The sequence below is a fragment of the Hyla sarda genome, chromosome 3 (assembly GCF_029499605.1).
Source record: "Hyla sarda isolate aHylSar1 chromosome 3, aHylSar1.hap1, whole genome shotgun sequence".
Lineage (NCBI taxonomy): Eukaryota > Metazoa > Chordata > Amphibia > Anura > Hylidae > Hyla > Hyla sarda.
The window spans coordinates 170,797,396-170,816,793 of NC_079191.1; the positions used below are offsets into that span (position 1 = coordinate 170,797,396).

The 19,398-nt window shown below is 41.8% G+C and overlaps 1 protein-coding gene across 2 annotated transcripts; it reads right to left on the reverse strand.

The window, feature by feature from the left end:
* Positions 1–792: 792 nt before the first annotated feature.
* LOC130361871 (receptor-transporting protein 3-like) lies at positions 793–19,369 on the reverse strand. Of its 2 annotated transcripts, none has more exons than XM_056565481.1 (3): positions 19,235–19,369; positions 6,854–7,052; positions 793–3,352 (listed from the first exon to the last, which is right to left on the reverse strand). In XM_056565481.1, exons 2-3 carry the CDS (start codon positions 6,991–6,993, stop codon positions 2,791–2,793), a joined length of 702 nt encoding a protein of 233 aa, XP_056421456.1. In that variant the 5' UTR covers positions 6,994–7,052; positions 19,235–19,369; the 3' UTR covers positions 793–2,790. The 2 variants fall into 2 exon arrangements, with proteins under 2 accessions (XP_056421456.1, XP_056421457.1); XM_056565482.1 differs by lacking the exon at positions 19,235–19,369 and adding an exon at positions 11,255–11,307.
* Positions 19,370–19,398: the final 29 nt, after the last annotated feature.

Below are 19,398 nucleotides of genomic sequence, written 5' to 3' on the forward strand. Positions count from 1 at the left end.
TTTTTAGGTTCTTCCTACAAGCAAGCCTTTTACAGCAAACCTTCTGCATGAGTATTAGCAAATATCCTGGCTGCTTAGACATGTGGAAACACTTTAGACGCATCACTTTAATGCAGGAAATTTAGTTGCTGGCTAGCTCAGGGACCTGATCAGGACTACTGCAACAAAATCGCAGGGTCCCGACTAGCTGAAAGGATGTGTGGAGGTCCCTTACCTCGCTGGATACCATGGCAGCCTGCACTAATGGAGCGCCGATTACACTGATCAATGCTGTGCTATGGTACACGATTGTTCAGTAAATGCAATCACAAGACTGCATGTAATATTCCCCTATGGGGACTAAAAAACAGTAAACAAAATGTTAAAAACAAAGTTAATAAATGTAAATAACCCCCTTTCCTTTATAAAAGTTTGAATCACACCCAAAAATCACCAGAAGTCCAGAATTGAGTATATTTGGTCACTTTGTATATCAGAAAAATTATAAAAAGCAATTAAAATGTCCCATCTAAACAAAAATGGTACTGAAAAAACCTACAGATCACAACGCAAAAAATGAGCCCTCATACAGCCCCGTATATGGAAAATAAGTGTTATAGGGGTCAGAAGAGGACAATTTAAAGCATACTAATCTTTGTGCAAAAAGTTATATTGTGCATGTGCTATATCCGCTCACCACTGTTGCTGATTTCCAATTCACCTGTGCTACGGACCCGCTGGTCCCGCCCTCGGCTTTCTCAGGGTTAGCGTATAAAAGGAAATGTTCGGCACTTCAGGCGTATGGATAAAACAGAGCTTGCTTTATTGAAGTCTTGAGACCAAAGTCACATACAGAAAGGCTTGTCTGACACGTTTCACACCTGCCGGTGCTTTATCGTAGACTGACGAACATTACAAACCACACTACTAATATACATGATTATAGAGTCACATGATCCATTACATCATTGGTTTAAAATCCACAAGGCAATCAGAAAACCCAGTGGGAATATCTACAGTATTTAAACAATTAAGTAATTATTCACACCTCTATAGGCAGCAAGAAAAGAAAACCACACATGAAACTAACTTGAGCATGGACTACATAGATAGTGTACTGCTACAAAGGGTATGGGTCCAACTCATGCTTGGCACAAAGTAGCAACATTGCCCTGTAATAATTTTGCATTGATAACCGGGAAATAAAATGACATTGCATTGTACATAATTATTAATTACTGCCAGACATATATGGTACACGATTGTTCAGTAAATGCATGCACTATTTCTTCCACCCATTCGCCCGTCACAAAATAACGGCCGTTATTAATAATGGGCGATAACGGTTAAAACGGCAATTAGAAAAATCCCATAGACTATAATGGGATTTTCTAACGGCCGTTAGTGATTTTGTATCGGCTGTATAACTGCTGATTTCCAGGCTTTTTATAACGGGCGTTCATAACGGAAGTATTTTTATAGTGTGAAAGCAGCCTTAGAAGGTGAGAGAGAAACAAAAAAAACAGAGGTTTATAATGCTGCTATAAATCTAATATTGAAAACTTAATAAAGATGTACTTTACATCTTGATTGAGTAAAGGTCTTAGTCAGTCCCCCCTTAACTCTTTGAGGACCGGGCCATTTTTCAGTTTTGCACTTTCATTTTTTCCTCCTCCCCTTCTAAGATATTTTTGGGGCAAAATTGAAAAAAAAAAAAACACAATTTTGTAATTTTGGGGGCTTTCAATTCCGCGCAGTGCCCTTTTCGGTAAAAATGACACCTTATATTTATTTTGTAGGTCCATACGATTAAAATGATACCCAATCTTAATAGGTTTGATTGTTTTACTTCTTTTAAAAAAGAAAAGGGGAGTGATTCAAACTTTTATTAGGGAAGGGTTAAATACATTTTATTAACTTTTGTTTACACAATTCTATAGTCCCCATAGGGGACTATTACATGCAATCTTCAGATTGCATACACTGTTCAATGATATGCCATAGCATAGCATTGATCAGTGTTAGCGGTGCTCTGCTCCCCCAGTCTGCCATGGCTGACTGGAGCATCAGATCATTGATCGTACTGCAAGGAGGCAGGTAAGGGCCCTCCCACTGTCCTCTCAGCTTTGATCGCGACATCTTAGGGATTAATGCCGGGGCATCATGGGGCATCGGTGATGTGCGGCATTAGCCACAGGTCCTGGCAACAGATAGCTGTCAGGACCACCCTGCTATGACCCACGCTCAGCTCCTGAGCGCACGTCATAGGATAGGAGTGGGACAAGGGCGTACATGTATGCCCTTTGTCCTCAAGAGGTTAATATTTTTGTTTTTTAAATTATATATACAGGGTACCATTCAATGCATTGAAAAAGTTAAATTGGGGTAAATTCATATAAAAGGGATTACACCATTGTTTTCTGGGTCTTGTTTTGGAGTTTTTTGTGTGTAATAAATGACATGTTAACTTCACTCTGTGGGTCAATATGCTTGCAGCATTACTAAAATTACATAGTTTTAGTTATGTTTTACTATTTAAATATATATATATATATATATATTTATTTTTTTGCATTGATTAACCTGTGTATGGTTTGCAGCTTCTGTGCAGACATTTTGCAGGCCACATACCCACTGATTTATGATATGCATGAGGCAATAGATAAGATTATTTAAGATTACTTTTTTATTGGTAAACTGTTTTTCTGTTTCTAATTTTTCCAACTAATCTATTTCTATGAGTTCATTGCTTGATTTTTTTTTTTCTACAATATATTCTGTACAGTGGTGTAGATGACACATTTCTGTCTACTATTTTGACATACTCATTAATAGCAAAAAAATTATTACTAGTACAAATATGAGACAAAGTATTACATTATTTTCTTCGTTATAAGCTGCTGTAGTCTGAGTGTATGTAGGAGTGTTTGTTGCCCAGGAGGTTTTTTTATACTGTTCTTGAGTTCTTGAACTTGCCTCTGGGTGGACATTTGTTGACTGGAACTTGATTACTTTTGCTTTCTCACCATACTGTGTATTCCATGGACACACGTTCATCTTACAAGCCTCACAATGCTGCCTCTCATGAGGACCATCTACATCGTCGCTGTACACCACAGGCTCTAATGTTGGACTTGTAGTGTATCCATAGACCATGCTTTGGATCTTGCCGACCACATTGCCGATAACTCGTCTGATGTTCTCTTTGGTGATTTCAGGATTTTCTAAAGTAGAATGATTACACCGTCTACAGCTTTGCTTGAAGATCCTCATTTTCACATTGCCACATCTATTAATTTTGTTCCAGTTTATTAAAACCAGGATATGTACTTGTGCAGAGTTCCACTGTCGTGAACAGAATGAGCATTGGAACCTGAAGAAAGAAATAACTATACTTAAATATATGTTATAATGGTACAAAACCATTTACTAATTTCTGCCCAAAGTCTACAATTTCACCATCACAACAGCTCTATGAAATATCTCCCCATTACTTTATGAACAAAGTTTCTGCTATTTGGCCTGATTTATCTAAAACAACATAGAGATATACCGTATTTTTCGCCGTATAAGACACACTTTTTCTTCCCCAAAACTGCCGGGACAGCGATCGCGGTGATGCCCTGTATTAACCCTTCAGACGCGGTGATCAAAGCTGACCGCCGCTTCTGAAGCGAAAGTGAAACTAACCCGGCTGCACCGAGAGGGACCTTACCTGCCTCCTCGGTGTCTGCTCCGTGCCGGGATCTCCTGCATGGCCTTCGCTCTCCATCGTCATCACGTCGTCGCAACATCTGGAGGTCCGCAGGTTGAAGACCACTGGTATAGGAGGTAATACGTGCCCCCGCCACTCCGGACCCGTCACCGATGCCCTGGATGTCGCCCTCCATCGCTGTCACCGCGTCCCCGCCGCTCCGGTACGTCTCTGCTGCCCGGTATCCTCGCTCTCTGTCGCCGCCATCATGTCGCTACGCACGCCGCTCCTATTGGATGACGGGACGGCGTGCGTAGCGACATGATGGCGGCCACAGAGAGCGAGGATACCGGGCAACAGAGACGTTCCAGAGCGGCGGGGACGCGGCGACAGCGATGGAGGGCGACATCCAGGGCATCGGTGACGGGTCCGGAGCGGCGGGGACACGTATTACCTCCTATACCAGTGGTCTTCAACCTGCGGACCTCCAGATGTTGCAAAACTACAACTCCTGGCATGCCCGGACAGCCAACGGCTGTCCGGGCATGCTAGGAGTTGTAGTTTTGCAACATCTGGAGGTCCGCTGGTTGAAGATCACTGTGACCTATACTTTACATTGTATTCTAGATTTTCCTCATTTTAAATTGGGTGCGTCTTATATGCCGGAGCGTCCTATAGGGCAAAAAATACGGTAGCTGCAAGCAGCAATACAGGTGTTCAAGCAGCAGAGCCGGGTTGTAGCATACAATCGATTTGACCCTTTATGGTAAAGAATGTGATTGTGGACATGTGTGCTAATTTTCTCGTTTTCTGATGAACAATTTCAGTGAAAACTGTGTATGTTGAATATTGAGCAATCCAATATGGCTGACAATCGTGATTATCTGTCTTACCATAAACAAGTCTGACTTAGTATCTCACTGTAGACATCTCCAACTGCACATAGTTTCATGAATAGGTTAGAGGTCAGAGAAGTAAAGTCATAAAATAACTGACAGCACCTGATATGACCAGAGAAACACTGAGAGTCTTAACCTCTTCCTTACCATTCGTCAGCACACTATGTAGCTATAACATATGATATCATATGGACAAATAACTTGAAATAAACATTTGCAAAAAGACTGAGCACAATATGGCGCTTTACTATTGAGCCCACACAATTTTGTAAATAGCAGTGTATATTACAGGCATTTTAATACAGGGGCTTATGGGCTTGCAGTGGCCATATTGATTATGCAAATTAAGAAGCTATAACAAACATAGTACAGGAGATAGCCCTCGATATATATGCCAAATTGTGAATGATTATAACTACTATTTTATACTGCTATCTTTTATTTGGGTGAAATGTCTAAGTTCATCTGGGAGTTGTAGTTTTGCAACATCTGGAGGTCCGCTGTTTGAAGACCACTGTGACCTATACTTTACATTGTATTCTAGATTTTCCTCATTTTAAATTGGGTGCGTCTTATATGCCGGAGCGTCCTATAGGGCGAAAAATACGGTAGCTGCAAGCAGCAATACAGGTGTTCAAGCAGCAGAGCCGGGTTGTAGCATACAATCGATTTGATTGTAGCATACAATCGGCTCAGTTTTGACCAGTTTTGACCCGTATGCGGTTTCCTGACCGGACCTAAAACCGTAGTTTACTATGGTTTTAGGTCCAGTCCAAAACCGCATACGGGTCAAAACTGAGCCGACCGGAGTCACCGTTTGACTCCTGTCGGGTCATTAAAGTAAATGGAGTCACGGGTTGATCCGGCCGGTGTACGGGAGCACCTGGTTTGCCCCTCCCCCCGCCAGATCCGGCACCCGTATGTACAGAACGTGGTGTGAATGCACCCTAAGGATAAGGGGATAAGATGTCTAGGGGTGGAGTACCCCTTTAACATGAGAACCATCTACCTTTGATTTCAGTGTTAGATGTGGAAAAACATGCAGTTTTAAAAACGGTGTCGTTGTTTTTTCCACATAAAAATGCATTTTATGCCCACGTGCACATGCCCTATTTTATTCTTGTAACCATGAAAGCAGGACCAATGTAATTCCTATTGGCATGTTCTTACCTGCTTATTCCTGCAGTCAATGAAATATTCTATGTAGTTTTTAAATCCCTGCTAAAGAATTGCTCCATGGACTCAGATGCTATAAGTAGCTAAAGACCTGTTGCTAACCTTCCCTTCCAGGGAAAATATGTAGAAAGGCTGCTGCTATCTAACTAGCTAGTAGACTAAGATGATTGTATCTATGACTCTTTCCAGTCTGATATTGTCTTTTGGTGGATTTAAATGCAGGACACCAGTACTGCAAGGCAACCACTGAACATGCTGCCCATAAAAAGGTTAACTACTTAAAGGGGTACTCCACTGGCCAGCGTTCGGAACATTTAGTTCCGAATGCTATGTGTGCGCTGCGGGGGTCGGCCATGCCCCCTTGTGATGTCACACTATGCCCCCTCAATGCAAGTCTATGGGAGGGGGCATGGCATCACGAGGGGGGCATGGCTGACCCCGACTAAATGTTCCAAACACTGGCCAGTGGAGTACCCCTTTAAAACCATAAACGACTTCTGCCCCAGAATTTCAAATCTTTGTTACTGTTGCTGTAACTACTGTATACAAATATTGCTGCTCATGCACTGTTACAATTCTATACAAACTGCTAAGGAGGAGATTGGATAGGGTACAACCTTGGGCCTCCCTATTTAATTTATGTGCCTTTATTAGTAATGTGTTCTTTTGTATTTATACTAATTTTATAGAATTTTAAACCATGTCGTCTTTACATTTTAGCAGAACTAATGATTATGTAAAAATTGTATAGCTCAGAGATCTATTGCACCTATGTACAGAGACCCTTTGGCCCCATTTCCTTACACTTTCTGTACTACACTGTTGAATTTACATGTGATATGGAGCTCCTTATGTTGTTATATTACAAATAGGGCTGCACGATTTGGGGAAAATGTGTGAGACATTGAAAAAACAGGAAATTTGACAAGCAATTTCTGACCTCAGAATGCAAAAGAACAATGTGCAAAGCAGTCAAATAATACTGATCAAAATGCTATGTTCAAGCTAAGTGGTTCCCATTGAAGGTTAATGAAGGAATATGAGTATTTCCAATAATATTTACCAAATAATATCCCAAAAGTATAGTTCAAAACAAAGAGGTTACCTTGCAAAGGTGCGTTGTGAGTACTGCAGGTAGGGTGGCTGTGCTCGGAGGTTATCTTCCACACAAAAGCTCCACACACTATCAATTCCACAGTCCGTTAGTTCATTCTCAAATGTGTTTTTCCATATATTTTTCTCCATTTTCAGTTGTGTCTCAGCCTATGTCAGTGTACTGATGCCGTGCCTTACTTCTCGAACTTCTATAAAAAGCAGAGAAATGAAACTGCAAGTAAATGTGTTAGGAGGAGGAGCTGAAGTTACTGATACAATGCTCATTGGCAGTCGAAATACTTATTCTCTTAGCAGAACTTACATACTAACAAAATCCGAAGGACTCGAATACTACAGAAGGATGTATATACATTTATCCCAGACAGGCTTACAATCCTTTACTGTACATTTACCAACCACATCTGCTGCAAGTTTGTTTAAGGCATCTACTACTCTTTCAGTAAAATTATATTCTCTGACAAAGAGAGACAGGAAGATACGCTGGCTGAGAATTCTCTGCAACAGAGAAGATTTTTTTTGGATTTATTTGTTGCAGTTCTCTCAACCAAATGGTTTAAATCTCAGATCAGACTTTATATTATATTACTGATGTTTCTCTATGTGATACATGTCATTTAAGTAACATATACTGTTTGTGTAATGTTTTCTCTAGCCCTACTAGCAATGGACAATTGGCATGGTTCTATGTAATCCACATATTTTTTTAATACTTTTTGCATTATTTTTCAGCACATCTAATGTGTATACACGATTGTGATCTCCCTATGCCTTGATGCAGATTTTAGCGTTTTTTTGTGATAGAATTTAATAGTGTTTATATATTTTTAAACATTTAATCTTAGTATTAACTAAGTATTAACCGTTCCGAATATAAGCTGAGGCCCCTAATTTCACCCCAAAAACCCAGGAAAACCTATTGACTCGAGTATAAGCCTAGGGTGGGAAATACATCATCACCCCCATCCTCATCCCCCCCACCCCTGGTCATCATCCCGCCCTCCTCTGTCTTCATCCCGACTCCCACTGTCATCATCCAGACCCCCCTTCATCCCTCCTGTCATCATCCAGACCCCCCTCATCCCCCATCATACAGATCCCCCTAGCCCCCCATATCATTATCCAGATCCCCCTCATACCCCCCTGTCATCATCCAGACCCCCCTCTCTTGTTCTCTACTAACCTCCCCAGTTGCAGCTCTGTCAGTCATTCCCTAGCAGCCATCCAATGTCGCTGCAGGGACCGTCCGACTTCTAGTGGGGAGGGTGAGCCGGTCCTGGCCATCCATCTTGACCGAGAGGCCCTCTTCTCCGCTGTGGGCTGGCCCTGGATCGGAGAAGGGGACCTCCTGGTCAAGATGGACGGCCCGGAGCGGCTCACCCTCCCCACTGGAAGTTGGACGGTCCCTGCAGCATAGATGGGCGACGATGGATGGCCCGGCCCATCCCCTTGCCACCCCTACTGGTATGCCTGCAATTTTTTTTGCCATCACTCGAGTATAAGCCGAGGGGGACGTTTTCAGCACGAAAAATGGTGCTGAAAAACTCGGCTTATACTCGAGTATATGCGGTATTTAGAATTTATTTTTATGGCTAACATGTGTAGATATTTTTTTGTTTCTCCACCAAGGTAAACTAACATTTTTCTATTGCTGTAACAACATTATACTTGTTAAAAGTCTGCAGCTTTGAGGATTTTCATTAGTGGTGAGGTATGGGTTAAGTTTGAGTTAAGCTAACCGCCGCCCCCCCCCCCCCCCCCCCCATTTCGACACACCTGTGAACTCCACTAAAAATAGATCTATGTGTTCTATGTGTTGCTGGACACGAAACACTGCATTCTCCTTGAAAGTTTGCTGTTCTTATCCTGGTAGTCACTTGCATGTGACTTTTAGAAGTTCCCCAATAAATTGGAGATTTTACTCATTGCTGGCCTAAAAAAACACTCTGTCTGTCTCCTGGTTGGGTGTGGTTCTGCAGCTCAGTTCCATTAAAGTGAATGGAGCCAAGTTGTAATAGCACACCCAACTCAGGGACAGACAAGGAGCGTTTTTTTAAAGTAATTATCTCTGTTTTTTTTTATTTCTGGATAACCCCTTTAAGTTATAAAGTCCCCCCCCCCCCCCCGGCCGCCCCACAAGTAGTCCCCTAGGCGGGGACTTATGCTTACCAGCAGCCGCTGCTCCGCATTGCTCTGGCCATGGTCCTGCCCCGTCGGCTTGATTGACGGCTTGTGTCATCACTCTACTCCATAAGCAGACAGAGCAGAGCGATTGCATGAGCCATCAATCAAGACAAGGGGACAGGACAACTGCCGGAGCGACGGGTGCTGGTAAGTATAAGTCCCCGCCCAGGGGACTACTTGCAGGGCGGCCGGGGGGGGGGGGGGCTTTATAACTTAATATCTTCACCATCCCTGGGGACAAAAATGTCCCCGGGGATGGTGAGGATAACGATTTTAGCAGGAGATCACGGGGGGTCCCAGCGGTCAGACCCCCGCAATCAGACACTTATCCCCTATCTTGTGGATAGAGGATAAGTTGTCTTTTGCTGCAGATGTCCTTTAAGAGCTTCTTTTCTTAAGAGCCCCTCCTCTCAAGTAGGATTGACAATTGTAGTGTCCAATAAGAAGAAAGCTATAAGGGAGAAGCCATGGAAGCTTTTTATTATGGGAGCTTCATGCATGGAAGAAGAGCCTGTCTCTTTGACACTTGTTGTGGCTGCTGTCATGAAATGATTCCATCTCTCTCCCTAATACCTTCATGTGGCTGTCAGCAGTTAAAAACTCCCTTTAAAGTGAATCTGACACTTTGTTTATCTGCACTAAACCCAATTAACTAGGTTAACCTGAATAAACAGAGATATAACTTTCCTGGATCCACACACAAGCAGTTACAATACTTCCTAGCCTAGGATTCCAACTACTAAAGGTAGTACACATCTCTATCATTGACAGAGCACCCTATTGCACCTAATCCACAAATAATATAATAGTGAATAAATTATATTAAAAAAGAGTACATAAATGTACATAAAGTGCACATCGGAAACTATGATAGCAGAGTCAACAAAGATAAAGTGTAAGTCTATAAAAATGATCACCTACAATGTAGGTAGCAATAGTATGACTTTTTCATGGGTAAGTCAATTGTTAAGTAGGTGCTTGTATACATATATGCATCCTATAATTAAATAATGACTAAGGCTAGGTTCACACCATGATTTGTGCCTCCGAAGCAAGGATACCTCTGGCAACTATCAATATAGCATGCTGACGTATCTGTGCACGGACCCTATTACTTCAATTACCCAAGCACAGATATGTCAGCATGTTATTTTAACAGTTTCCCAACATATCTGTGCCTCAGAGGCACAAATCGTGGTGTGAACTTAGCCTAACATGTATGTACACATACCTGGTGGTAGGAGAAGGACATTATTACCATATATCGATGAATACAATATGGATGGCGTGGGAAGTTTTCACTTGCACCAATTACTTAGTAGCACTTGTTGTAAACATATGTCCTTATATAGCTTTTAATGTGGGTATATAGGGGGAGATTTATCAAAACCTGGGCAGAAGAAAAGTTGTCCAGTTGGCCAAAGCAACTAATCAGATTGCTTCTTTCATTTTTCACAGGCCTTCCTAAAAATGAAAGAAGCAAGCTGATTGGTTGCAATGGGCAACTGGGCAAGTTTTCCTCTGCACATGTTTTGATAAATCTCCCCTATAATGTATTTTTTTATAACTAATGCAAATTGACTCACAAACTATTTTAGCCATTTTCAATTTCAACAAACCCCTATATATCTTCACTGTGGAGCACAACAGGGTTGTCCCTTGTCTTCTTTCTATTTATTGTGCAACTTGACCCTTTATGGTTCCTTATATGTACTGACAAACACATACAAGGTATTAAAATCATTTCCCAAAAATCATGGCTTGTAGCATACATTAAAGGGGTATTCCGGGCAAAAACATCTCAACATGCTTGAGATTCGCAGCTCGCCAAGGACTTGAGGATGTACTTTGAATGCATATGCATCCATATGTGTCCTAACCCTAGATAACTTCTGTTTTGACTGTTTACTTAAAGGGGTACTCTGTAAAGGAGTAAAAGGGGGAGCTTGTGATGTCATAGCCCCACCCCCTCATGATGTCACACCCCGCCCCTCAATGCAAGTCTATGGGAGGGGGAGTGCACTATAAACCAGTACATTGGGTTAAGTGCATGTGAACAAGTTGTCCGTTTCTCTTTAATGTTCTGTTTCCTACTTTCTTGGTCCAATGACCTACCACTTAAATGTCACTACTGTACAAAATATTTGGGAAGTACACTTACCAGAAACCCACATAAATTTTACACGTGAAATGTTAATGTCGACATTACCTATCCAAAACATTTGCTTTGTACTTGGAAATCCTTTTCGAGCAGAGCTAACCTTTAAAAAAAAAAAAATGTTTTGCACCTGTGTAGCTGGCTAGTTAAACCTGCAGTGTGCTTCTAGTCCTTGTCAGTGAAAAGCTTTGTTTAGTAACCAGCAATCTTAGTGTTTCTGACTTCAGGTTTTGAGCTTTTGCTCGGCTTCTTGACTACTCTCCTGTGTTCCTATACTCCGCTATTTCCTGGTACTGACCTTGGCTAGACTGACATTGATTTGACTGTGTGTGTCTTATTGTATCTCTGTTAGTTTGTGTGCCTCCAGCTGTTTGCCGACTACTACTGTTTTTGTATTTTATTATTTTGACAAAGCTGCCCAAGCACTTAGCAGGGGGGCATGTCATTGTGGTTGTAGATCCATCACTTAGGGCAGATAGGCAATAGGTAGGGACAGTGGCTGTGGGTGAGTTAGGGCTTCACTGTTCCCTGCTCAACATGACACATAGGATTTCAACCATATTGATCCCTATTTTATCACTAAAATTGTTTCCTATGAATCCTCTGGCTTTGCAGAAATAGGAGTGGAACTTTCATCATTGCACCTGGTTTTCTAATGACCTGGGTGTACTCCAGCAGCCAGCATCCTAAACAGCCACAGGGGAGGTGTATAACTGCTTTATATCCTAAACCCAGGGAACTAGCAGCAGCAGTATACAGATGGAGCTGGAAGCGGAGGGGTCTGTGAGATTCTAGGAGTGATTTGATAGGTGATGATGTCATCCTGCAGGACCCAGGACAAACCACTTTCTCTGACATATTTAAGACTGTGACTTTCTGTGGGTCAGGCTGGTGATCACATAATCCAGTTAAAGCAATGAAACAGATGAATGCAATTGTGCTGGAATAGATTGGCGTTGTAGGTCTAGTGATGGTGATTATGCATTATATGGGAAAAAGAAAAGAAAAAAATGGAGTGTTTCTTTAACATTGATAGCTTTCCCCAATTTATTATCTTTATTTCAATCACTGTCTGTCTATCATAAAGGGGTTATCCAGAGAAAATGTTACTACATTAAAAGGGGATCTGTCTGATGGAGAAAATTAACTTGTTACTAGAGGCAACTACCTAATAGGGGGGGGGGGGATTTTATACCTATTGGGACCATCTACCTAATGAGGTGGATTTTATGCCTATTGGGGACATCTACCTGATGGGCAGGTTACCTACAAGAGGCACCTACCTCATGGAGGGGACAATTTACCTACTGTGAACCCACCCACTTCACCTACCTCTCCCCCAACCTTCTTACACACTTACTAATAATATGCAGGGCACCATGGGAAGCATTATTTGGGGAACTGTAGGTGGGGAGAAGATGGGGAATGTGCTGAAAAAGTGCAGCATCTAAGATGTCTGTCTGGCATAACTGTAAAAAGTCTTCATGGTGGTCTAAATCAGAGAAAAAACGAGGGACTGCCTGCCTACTGGAGGGGGGATGTTCCTGCACAGAAATGCAGCATTGGGTTAACTTAAAAATGTGCACCCATCATACAGTGCCAATATAGTCGTAGATACCAGTGATTACAGTTACACCCAGTGACTATACTATATGGGGGCATAGAGGCAGTCTGCACTATTTGGGGGCACAGAGGCAGCCTGCACTAAATGGAGGCACAGAGGTACTGTAGCCTGCACTATATGGGGGCATAGAGGCAGTCTGCACTATTTGGGGGCACAGAGGCAGCCTGCAATGGCTTAGATTTTGACGGTGCATGGGTAGCCTCAGATGCGTTGGATTTACTGAGAGGCACCAATTTGGCTGACATGTTCACTGAATCCAAGGGCAAGTAAAATATGTGACAGAATTTTTTCCCTGTATTGCACAGTTTGCTGGTGCAAACTGATAATTGTGTTTCAAAGGTCATGTGATGATAAAAGGTTCAACTTTGCACTCATTTATTATTGGAAACACAATTGTCAGCACAGTATAAGGTAAGCACAGTAAGGTTACATTATTTTATTTTATTTTTATATATTTTTTTGAAACAGAGATTGGCTGTGTATCATTTAAAATCCCATATAATACATATTGTATCATCAGCTGCTCAAAAAAAAAAAAAAAAAAACCTCTACTGCTCTTCTCACCCCATACTACACTGCAGCTCTATTTGTTCAGATTGACATCCTTGTCAAGAGACATTTAAGAATATTACAGATTTGTTCAGCTGGAATCTAACTCTTGCTCATCCCAATGTAACACAATGAGGAACCTTATTTATTACTGGGCTAACTCTTCTATCAGATCTGCGGATCTTCTAGCGATTTTTCTTCTAGAAACTTCAGCTCATGTAAGAACCTATATACCGATACTGTATCGTTTCGTATCATAATAATAATCTCTGTTTATAAAGCGCCAACCTATTCAGTAGCTCTTTGCAATACAAGTCGGGGATATTCTTCATGTTATGTATTTCTGTGTAATTCTGTACAGATGGTTTAGATGGGCCAGAGACCCTCAGCCTGCACTGATCAGAGGCGTACCTAGTGCCCCTGATAAGGTGTTGTATTAGTGATCTGGGGGTCTCCATGAGGCCCCAGTTTCCCCAATGACCATGTCACAGACAAAGATAGGGGGAGCCCTCCTCCTCTTTCCAACCACTTCTCTCCTTGCTCCTTTAGCTTACAGTCCTCTTTACTTCCAGGCTCCACTGCAGACAAAATCCCACATCTTTATTTTCTGGCAGCTCCATATAGTGGAGAGGATGCGAGAAATGGGGAAATGGGATGATACTTTATATTCTCCTGCTATTTTGTGCTCCTATTTGTAGAAGAGTTGTATTATATGTGGTGTGGTGGAACATGTTGTGTACTATAACACATGGGGGCAGAATATGAGGAGGGATGCTGCTCTGCTTTGATACACAGGACCGGCCTTTGGGCTGTGCGACCTGTACAGTCATGCAGCTCGCATAATAGACAGAGTGGACAAGGCACTTATGAACTGCAAATGAGCTCAACGCTTTACAGAGCCAGAGACTTCACCTACCGCGTGTTCTTGAAGGCCTCAGATACAGGAGGCCAATGCTTACACCCAGCGAGAAAGAAGAAGCAAGATGAGTGGTGAGTATAAGAGGAAGGGAAGGGTCTGCCTATATACATAGAGTGAAGGGAGGAGGGTATGCCTATATAGATGCGGGGAGAAAGGGGGGGAAACTGCCCATATAGAGGAGGGTAGAAATTACCTATATTAAGAGGGGGAGAAACATGGACTAGCCCTTAAAGGGGTACTCCAACCCTAGACATCATATCCCCATCCAAAGGATTGGGCATAAGATGTCTGATCGCGGGGGTGCCACCGCTTGGAACCCCCGCAATCTCGGCTGTTGCACCCCAGACATCCGGTGCATGGAGTGAACTTCGCTCCCTGCCGAATGACTGGCAAAGGGGGGTAGAGGCTAGTGACATCACAGCCATGCCCCCTCAATGCAAGTCTATGGGAGGGGGTGGTACGGCCGTCAGGCCCCCTCCCATAGACTTGCATTGAGGGGCTGTGGCCACGACGTCACAAGGCTCATATATGACGCTTGGTTCCTTTGAACTCAGCTAGAGTGCGGCATTGGTGGTTTGTCTGCCCTTGCTCTTTTTGTAAAGATGTCAGGGCACTGTGTGATTTTGATGATATCACTTAGATATTTGTTTAATATAATATACTACTAATTTGTTTAAACCTTTTTTCTTTACTATCATGTCCTTATGGTATGTGTCTATATTTATAGGTTGCATTCTATTGTGATCCTTGGGCATGCATTGAGTCCCAGGGGCTTCAAGTTAACTCTCGGTCAAGGCAAGGATATGAATGGGGTTAATGGTATTATTATGATGCCTTTAGACTGGTTGAAATCCTCTTCTCTGTTACAAAATTTCAAATCTATAGCTATTCTTTATACAGCCACTAGAGGGAGCTCACAGCATATAGAGTTATACTGTACTGTTTCCCATGAACTTAAAACTAGTTGTAATAATCCTCTGGCAGATGCAGGAGATAATATAACCTTTTAATTCTATTGCTGTGTGGCTGCTTCTCCAGAGCAGCAATATATGAACTGTACATCTAAGACGTTGGAGATATACACCTTTACAAACATTCATTTAGCTGAGAGCTATTCCTCCTGATCCCCCATATGCATACATGCTACTGCCAGACACTTCTGTCAATGGCATATTTACTGTGAGAACAATAGATTGGACATGTTGTACATGCTTTGTTCTTCTTTCCTCTAACATTTGCCAGTGAGTTCAGAAACCCCATTGCACATAAGAGAGTGGAATATCAGTTCAGGTGAACATAATGGTCAAAACTGTGCACACATATTAATGTTACCACATATTAATTGTAATGGCTATAAAATTAAAGGGGTACTTTGCTGCTCAGCGTTTGGAACAAACTGTTCCAAACGCTGGAGCGGCGCCAGGAGCTTGTGACCTCAGAGCCCCCGCCCCCCTTATGATGTCACGCCCCGCCCCCTCAATGCAAGTCAATGGGAGGGGGCGTTTTTTTTTTACTTAAAGGGATACTCCCACCCTAGACATCTTATCCCCTATCCCGCCGCTGGGGACCCCCGCAGTATTGCATGCGGCACCCACCTGTTTTTTGTGCGGAAGAGCTGGAGGGTCTTAGTCGCGACTATGGGAACGGAAGTCTGTGACATCAGGACTCCGCCCCCGTGTGACGTCACGCCCATCCCCTCAATGCAAGTCTATTGGAGGGGGCGTGACAGCCGGGACCCCGAGATCAGACATCTTATCCCCTATCCTTTGGATAGGGAATAAGATGTCTAGGGTGGGAGTACCCCTTTAAGATACTGGGTTGCCTATCTATTATAAAAATATTAAATTTTTACTTCTGGAATACTCCACAACTAAAGGGTGCCAGAACTGGTGCCAGAAAGTTAAACAGATTTGTAAATTACTTCTATTAAAAAAAAATTCAGTACTTTTAGCAGCTGTTTGCTACAGAGGAAAATCTTTATTAAAAAAAAAAAAATTTATGTTGTCCACAGTGCTCTCTGCTGACACCTGATGCCCGTATCAAGAACTGTCCAGAGCAGGAGAAAATCCCTATAGCAAACCTATGCTGCTCTGGACAGTTCCTGACACGGACAAAGGTGTCAGCAGAGAGCACTGTGGTCAACACAAAAAAGAAATTCAAAAAGTAAAGAATTTCCTCTGTAGTATACAGCTGCTAAAAAGTACTGGAAGGATTAAGATTTTTTAATAGAAGTAATATGCAAATCTGTTTAACTTTCTGGCACCAGTTCATTTAAAAAAAAAGGAAAAATATAAGAAAGCAATCCAGAACAAATAATGAATTATAAGCACGAAAAAGCTGTCCTTCTTGTGTTTTTCTATGAAAAATGTGGCAATTTTGGACATGATATTATAAAAGATATAATATTAATAACTTATTTCCAGTGTTCTTCCTGACCCCATCTGATACTCATAGATGTAAAGGTCACATAATAAATGTAGCCCTATATGGGACATTTTATATAAAACATACAGCAAAGACCAGAAAACTCCATGTTCTTTTAATGTCCAGACAAAACAGCCAATAAATATGTTTGTTAAATTATTCGGAAAAACGAAAAATGGAAAATATTCAATAATCAAAAAGTTACTCAAAACCTCAACACCTAAATCTACTACTAGTGTTCCTATTATGAATGTTCAGTGAAATTTTAAAGCATGTCAGCAAATTACTGATTTTCACTTTCCTGTAATATATACGACAAACGTGAGAGGCTGCCGTTTCCCCTACTCAATGTTTCCACTATATGCGGGATGTAGATATCATAGGACGTTACATGCATCGAGTGGGTACTGTTTAATGAACTGTGGTTAACTGTGTACTCTATTGTTGATTATAATGGTGCCATTTAAAAATACCGTATGTTAAATTGTTATACAAGCTTAACATGGACATTCAGTTGTGAATAATACACAAAGACATTTGTAATCTACACTTTGAATATTGTTTTAAAAAAAGGCCTAAAACAGGAGTATAAGTACTACAAGACGATATATGTTCGGAATATACATGTTATGTTGTTGAAATAATCTACTGCCATTAGGGAATACTGTTGTCATGAAGGGGTGTACTTGGTCTGGAACAATATGAAAGCAGGCGGTATAAGTCAAAGTAACATCCACATAAATTCCAGGACCCAAGGTCTCCCAACATTTCTCAGAGCGTTATACTAACTCAGCTGGCTTTTCCTCTTCTCATAGCATATCCTAGTGTCTTCCCCAAGTAGGCAACACATGTACTCGGTTGTCCAGCCATTCCATGATGTAACAGAAAATGTGATTCATCAGACCAGGCCACCATGTTCTTTTGCTCCATGGTCCAGTTCTGATGCCTATGTGCCCATTCTAGGGGCTTTTGCTGGAGAGGAATTAGTATAGGTATCTGACCAGTCTCTGTCTAGGCAGCACTTTATACAGCAAGCTGGCATACACTCTGACACCCTTCTATCACAGACAGCTTTACCTTTTTCTACCATTCGTGCTACTATACAAAAAAAAAAAAAATCTTCTGTTGCATTGGACCAGAAGGGCAACTGCTATGGGGCCCATGGCCTGTCAATTGGATCTAGACACTGCTGCTTTCCACTGGAGTTTATTTTTGTTAGCACAAAGAGGACCTTAAAAATGGCTACGGGGGCTAACTTGTGTCTGGGGGCACAATAGAGAGACATGGGCTACACAGATACATTGGGGGAGGGGGGTTCATCAAAACCTGTCCAGAGGAACAGTAAAACAGTTGCCCATAACAACAAATCATATTGTTTATTTTTTCAGAGGCCTCTTTATAAATGAAAGAAGCAATCTGATTGGTTGCTATGGGCAACTGGTCAATTTTTCCTCTGCAGAGGTTATGATAACTCTCCCCCATTATTACTTGAGGTAGGGGTATTAATGGCTACAGTGGGGCATTATTACTGGTCGAAAGGGACATTTTTAATGGCTACTGGTATTTTATTACTGGAGAAAAAGACAACTTTATTTACTACAAGGGGGCATTATTACTGGGGAAGTTATTTTATTAATGGCTACAGGAGGGCTAACTACTGTGTGGGGGCACACATAGGCTAACTATGGTGTGGAGGGTGCCATATTCCACAGCAAAGGTGGCTAACTTTTGTTTGGAGGCACAATAGGTGCTAACTATAGTATGGAGAACTAAATAGAGGTCTAATTACAGTGTGGGGGCACAAATGAAGAAATAGTACTGTAGGGACACAATGGGCCATATTACTATGTGATATTATTTTGAGGTGCACAAAGTGGGCCTTAAAGGAAATCTGTTATCAGTGTCACCCACACTAACCTGTCACAGACAGGTAGGAATGAACATGTTAATTCTGTCAGCACGTGAATTTCTGCAGCTCGCTAAAATTCCACAGCGTGGTGTGAATAAATCAGCGGAAGACCCGTTCAAACCATTGCTAGATTAGTGCAGCGGCATCCCCGAGCATGAACCCTGATTGGAACTCAGCACGGAGATTCCATAGTGTGAACATACCCTAAGATGCCACAGGGTCTGCACACCTGGACTTGAGGATTTTCTGCTATCCCTCTCTACAGATCCTCTAAAGCATTGTCAAATTGGATCGGGACCGACGGTGGCCATCTCTCTCCAGAGATATTCGATTGGGCTCAAATGAGGGCTCTGGCTGAGCCACTGAAGGACAAGAAAGAATATTTATATTTAAAAAATGTTTATTTAAAATTCTACAAATAGTTTAATAAATATACAGAAATCATATGAAAATGTTTACTGGATAGTTTTAGTAAATCTCTTCGCTGTTTTAGATGCACACTAGCACCTTTTATATACACAAAAAACATTATTTACATCAATCCCAGTGCATCATATTCCATTTTTGGCATTACATCTTATTCCATAAGATCAATATTTGCTTTACCTTGTTCCTGGTTATTAGGTGCATGGCATGGTAAATGTCACATAGAATGAATCACTATGTTATAGAAAAGTAGTAATTCTATCAGTTTTCAGTTAGGTGGAACAGAATAGTTGTCTTCAACATGACAGAGATAGGCACTACTGCCAAAACAGCCAATGTTCCTT

Coding starts and splice junctions, on each gene's coding strand:
- LOC130361871 (XM_056565481.1), bottom strand. CDS start 6,993: ATGGAGAAAAATATATGGAAAAACACATTTGAGAATGAACTAACGGAC. Junction 3,353..6,853: donor TCACAACGCACCTTTGCAAG/GTAACCTCTTTG, acceptor TTCTTTCTTCAG/GTTCCAATGCTCATTCTGTT.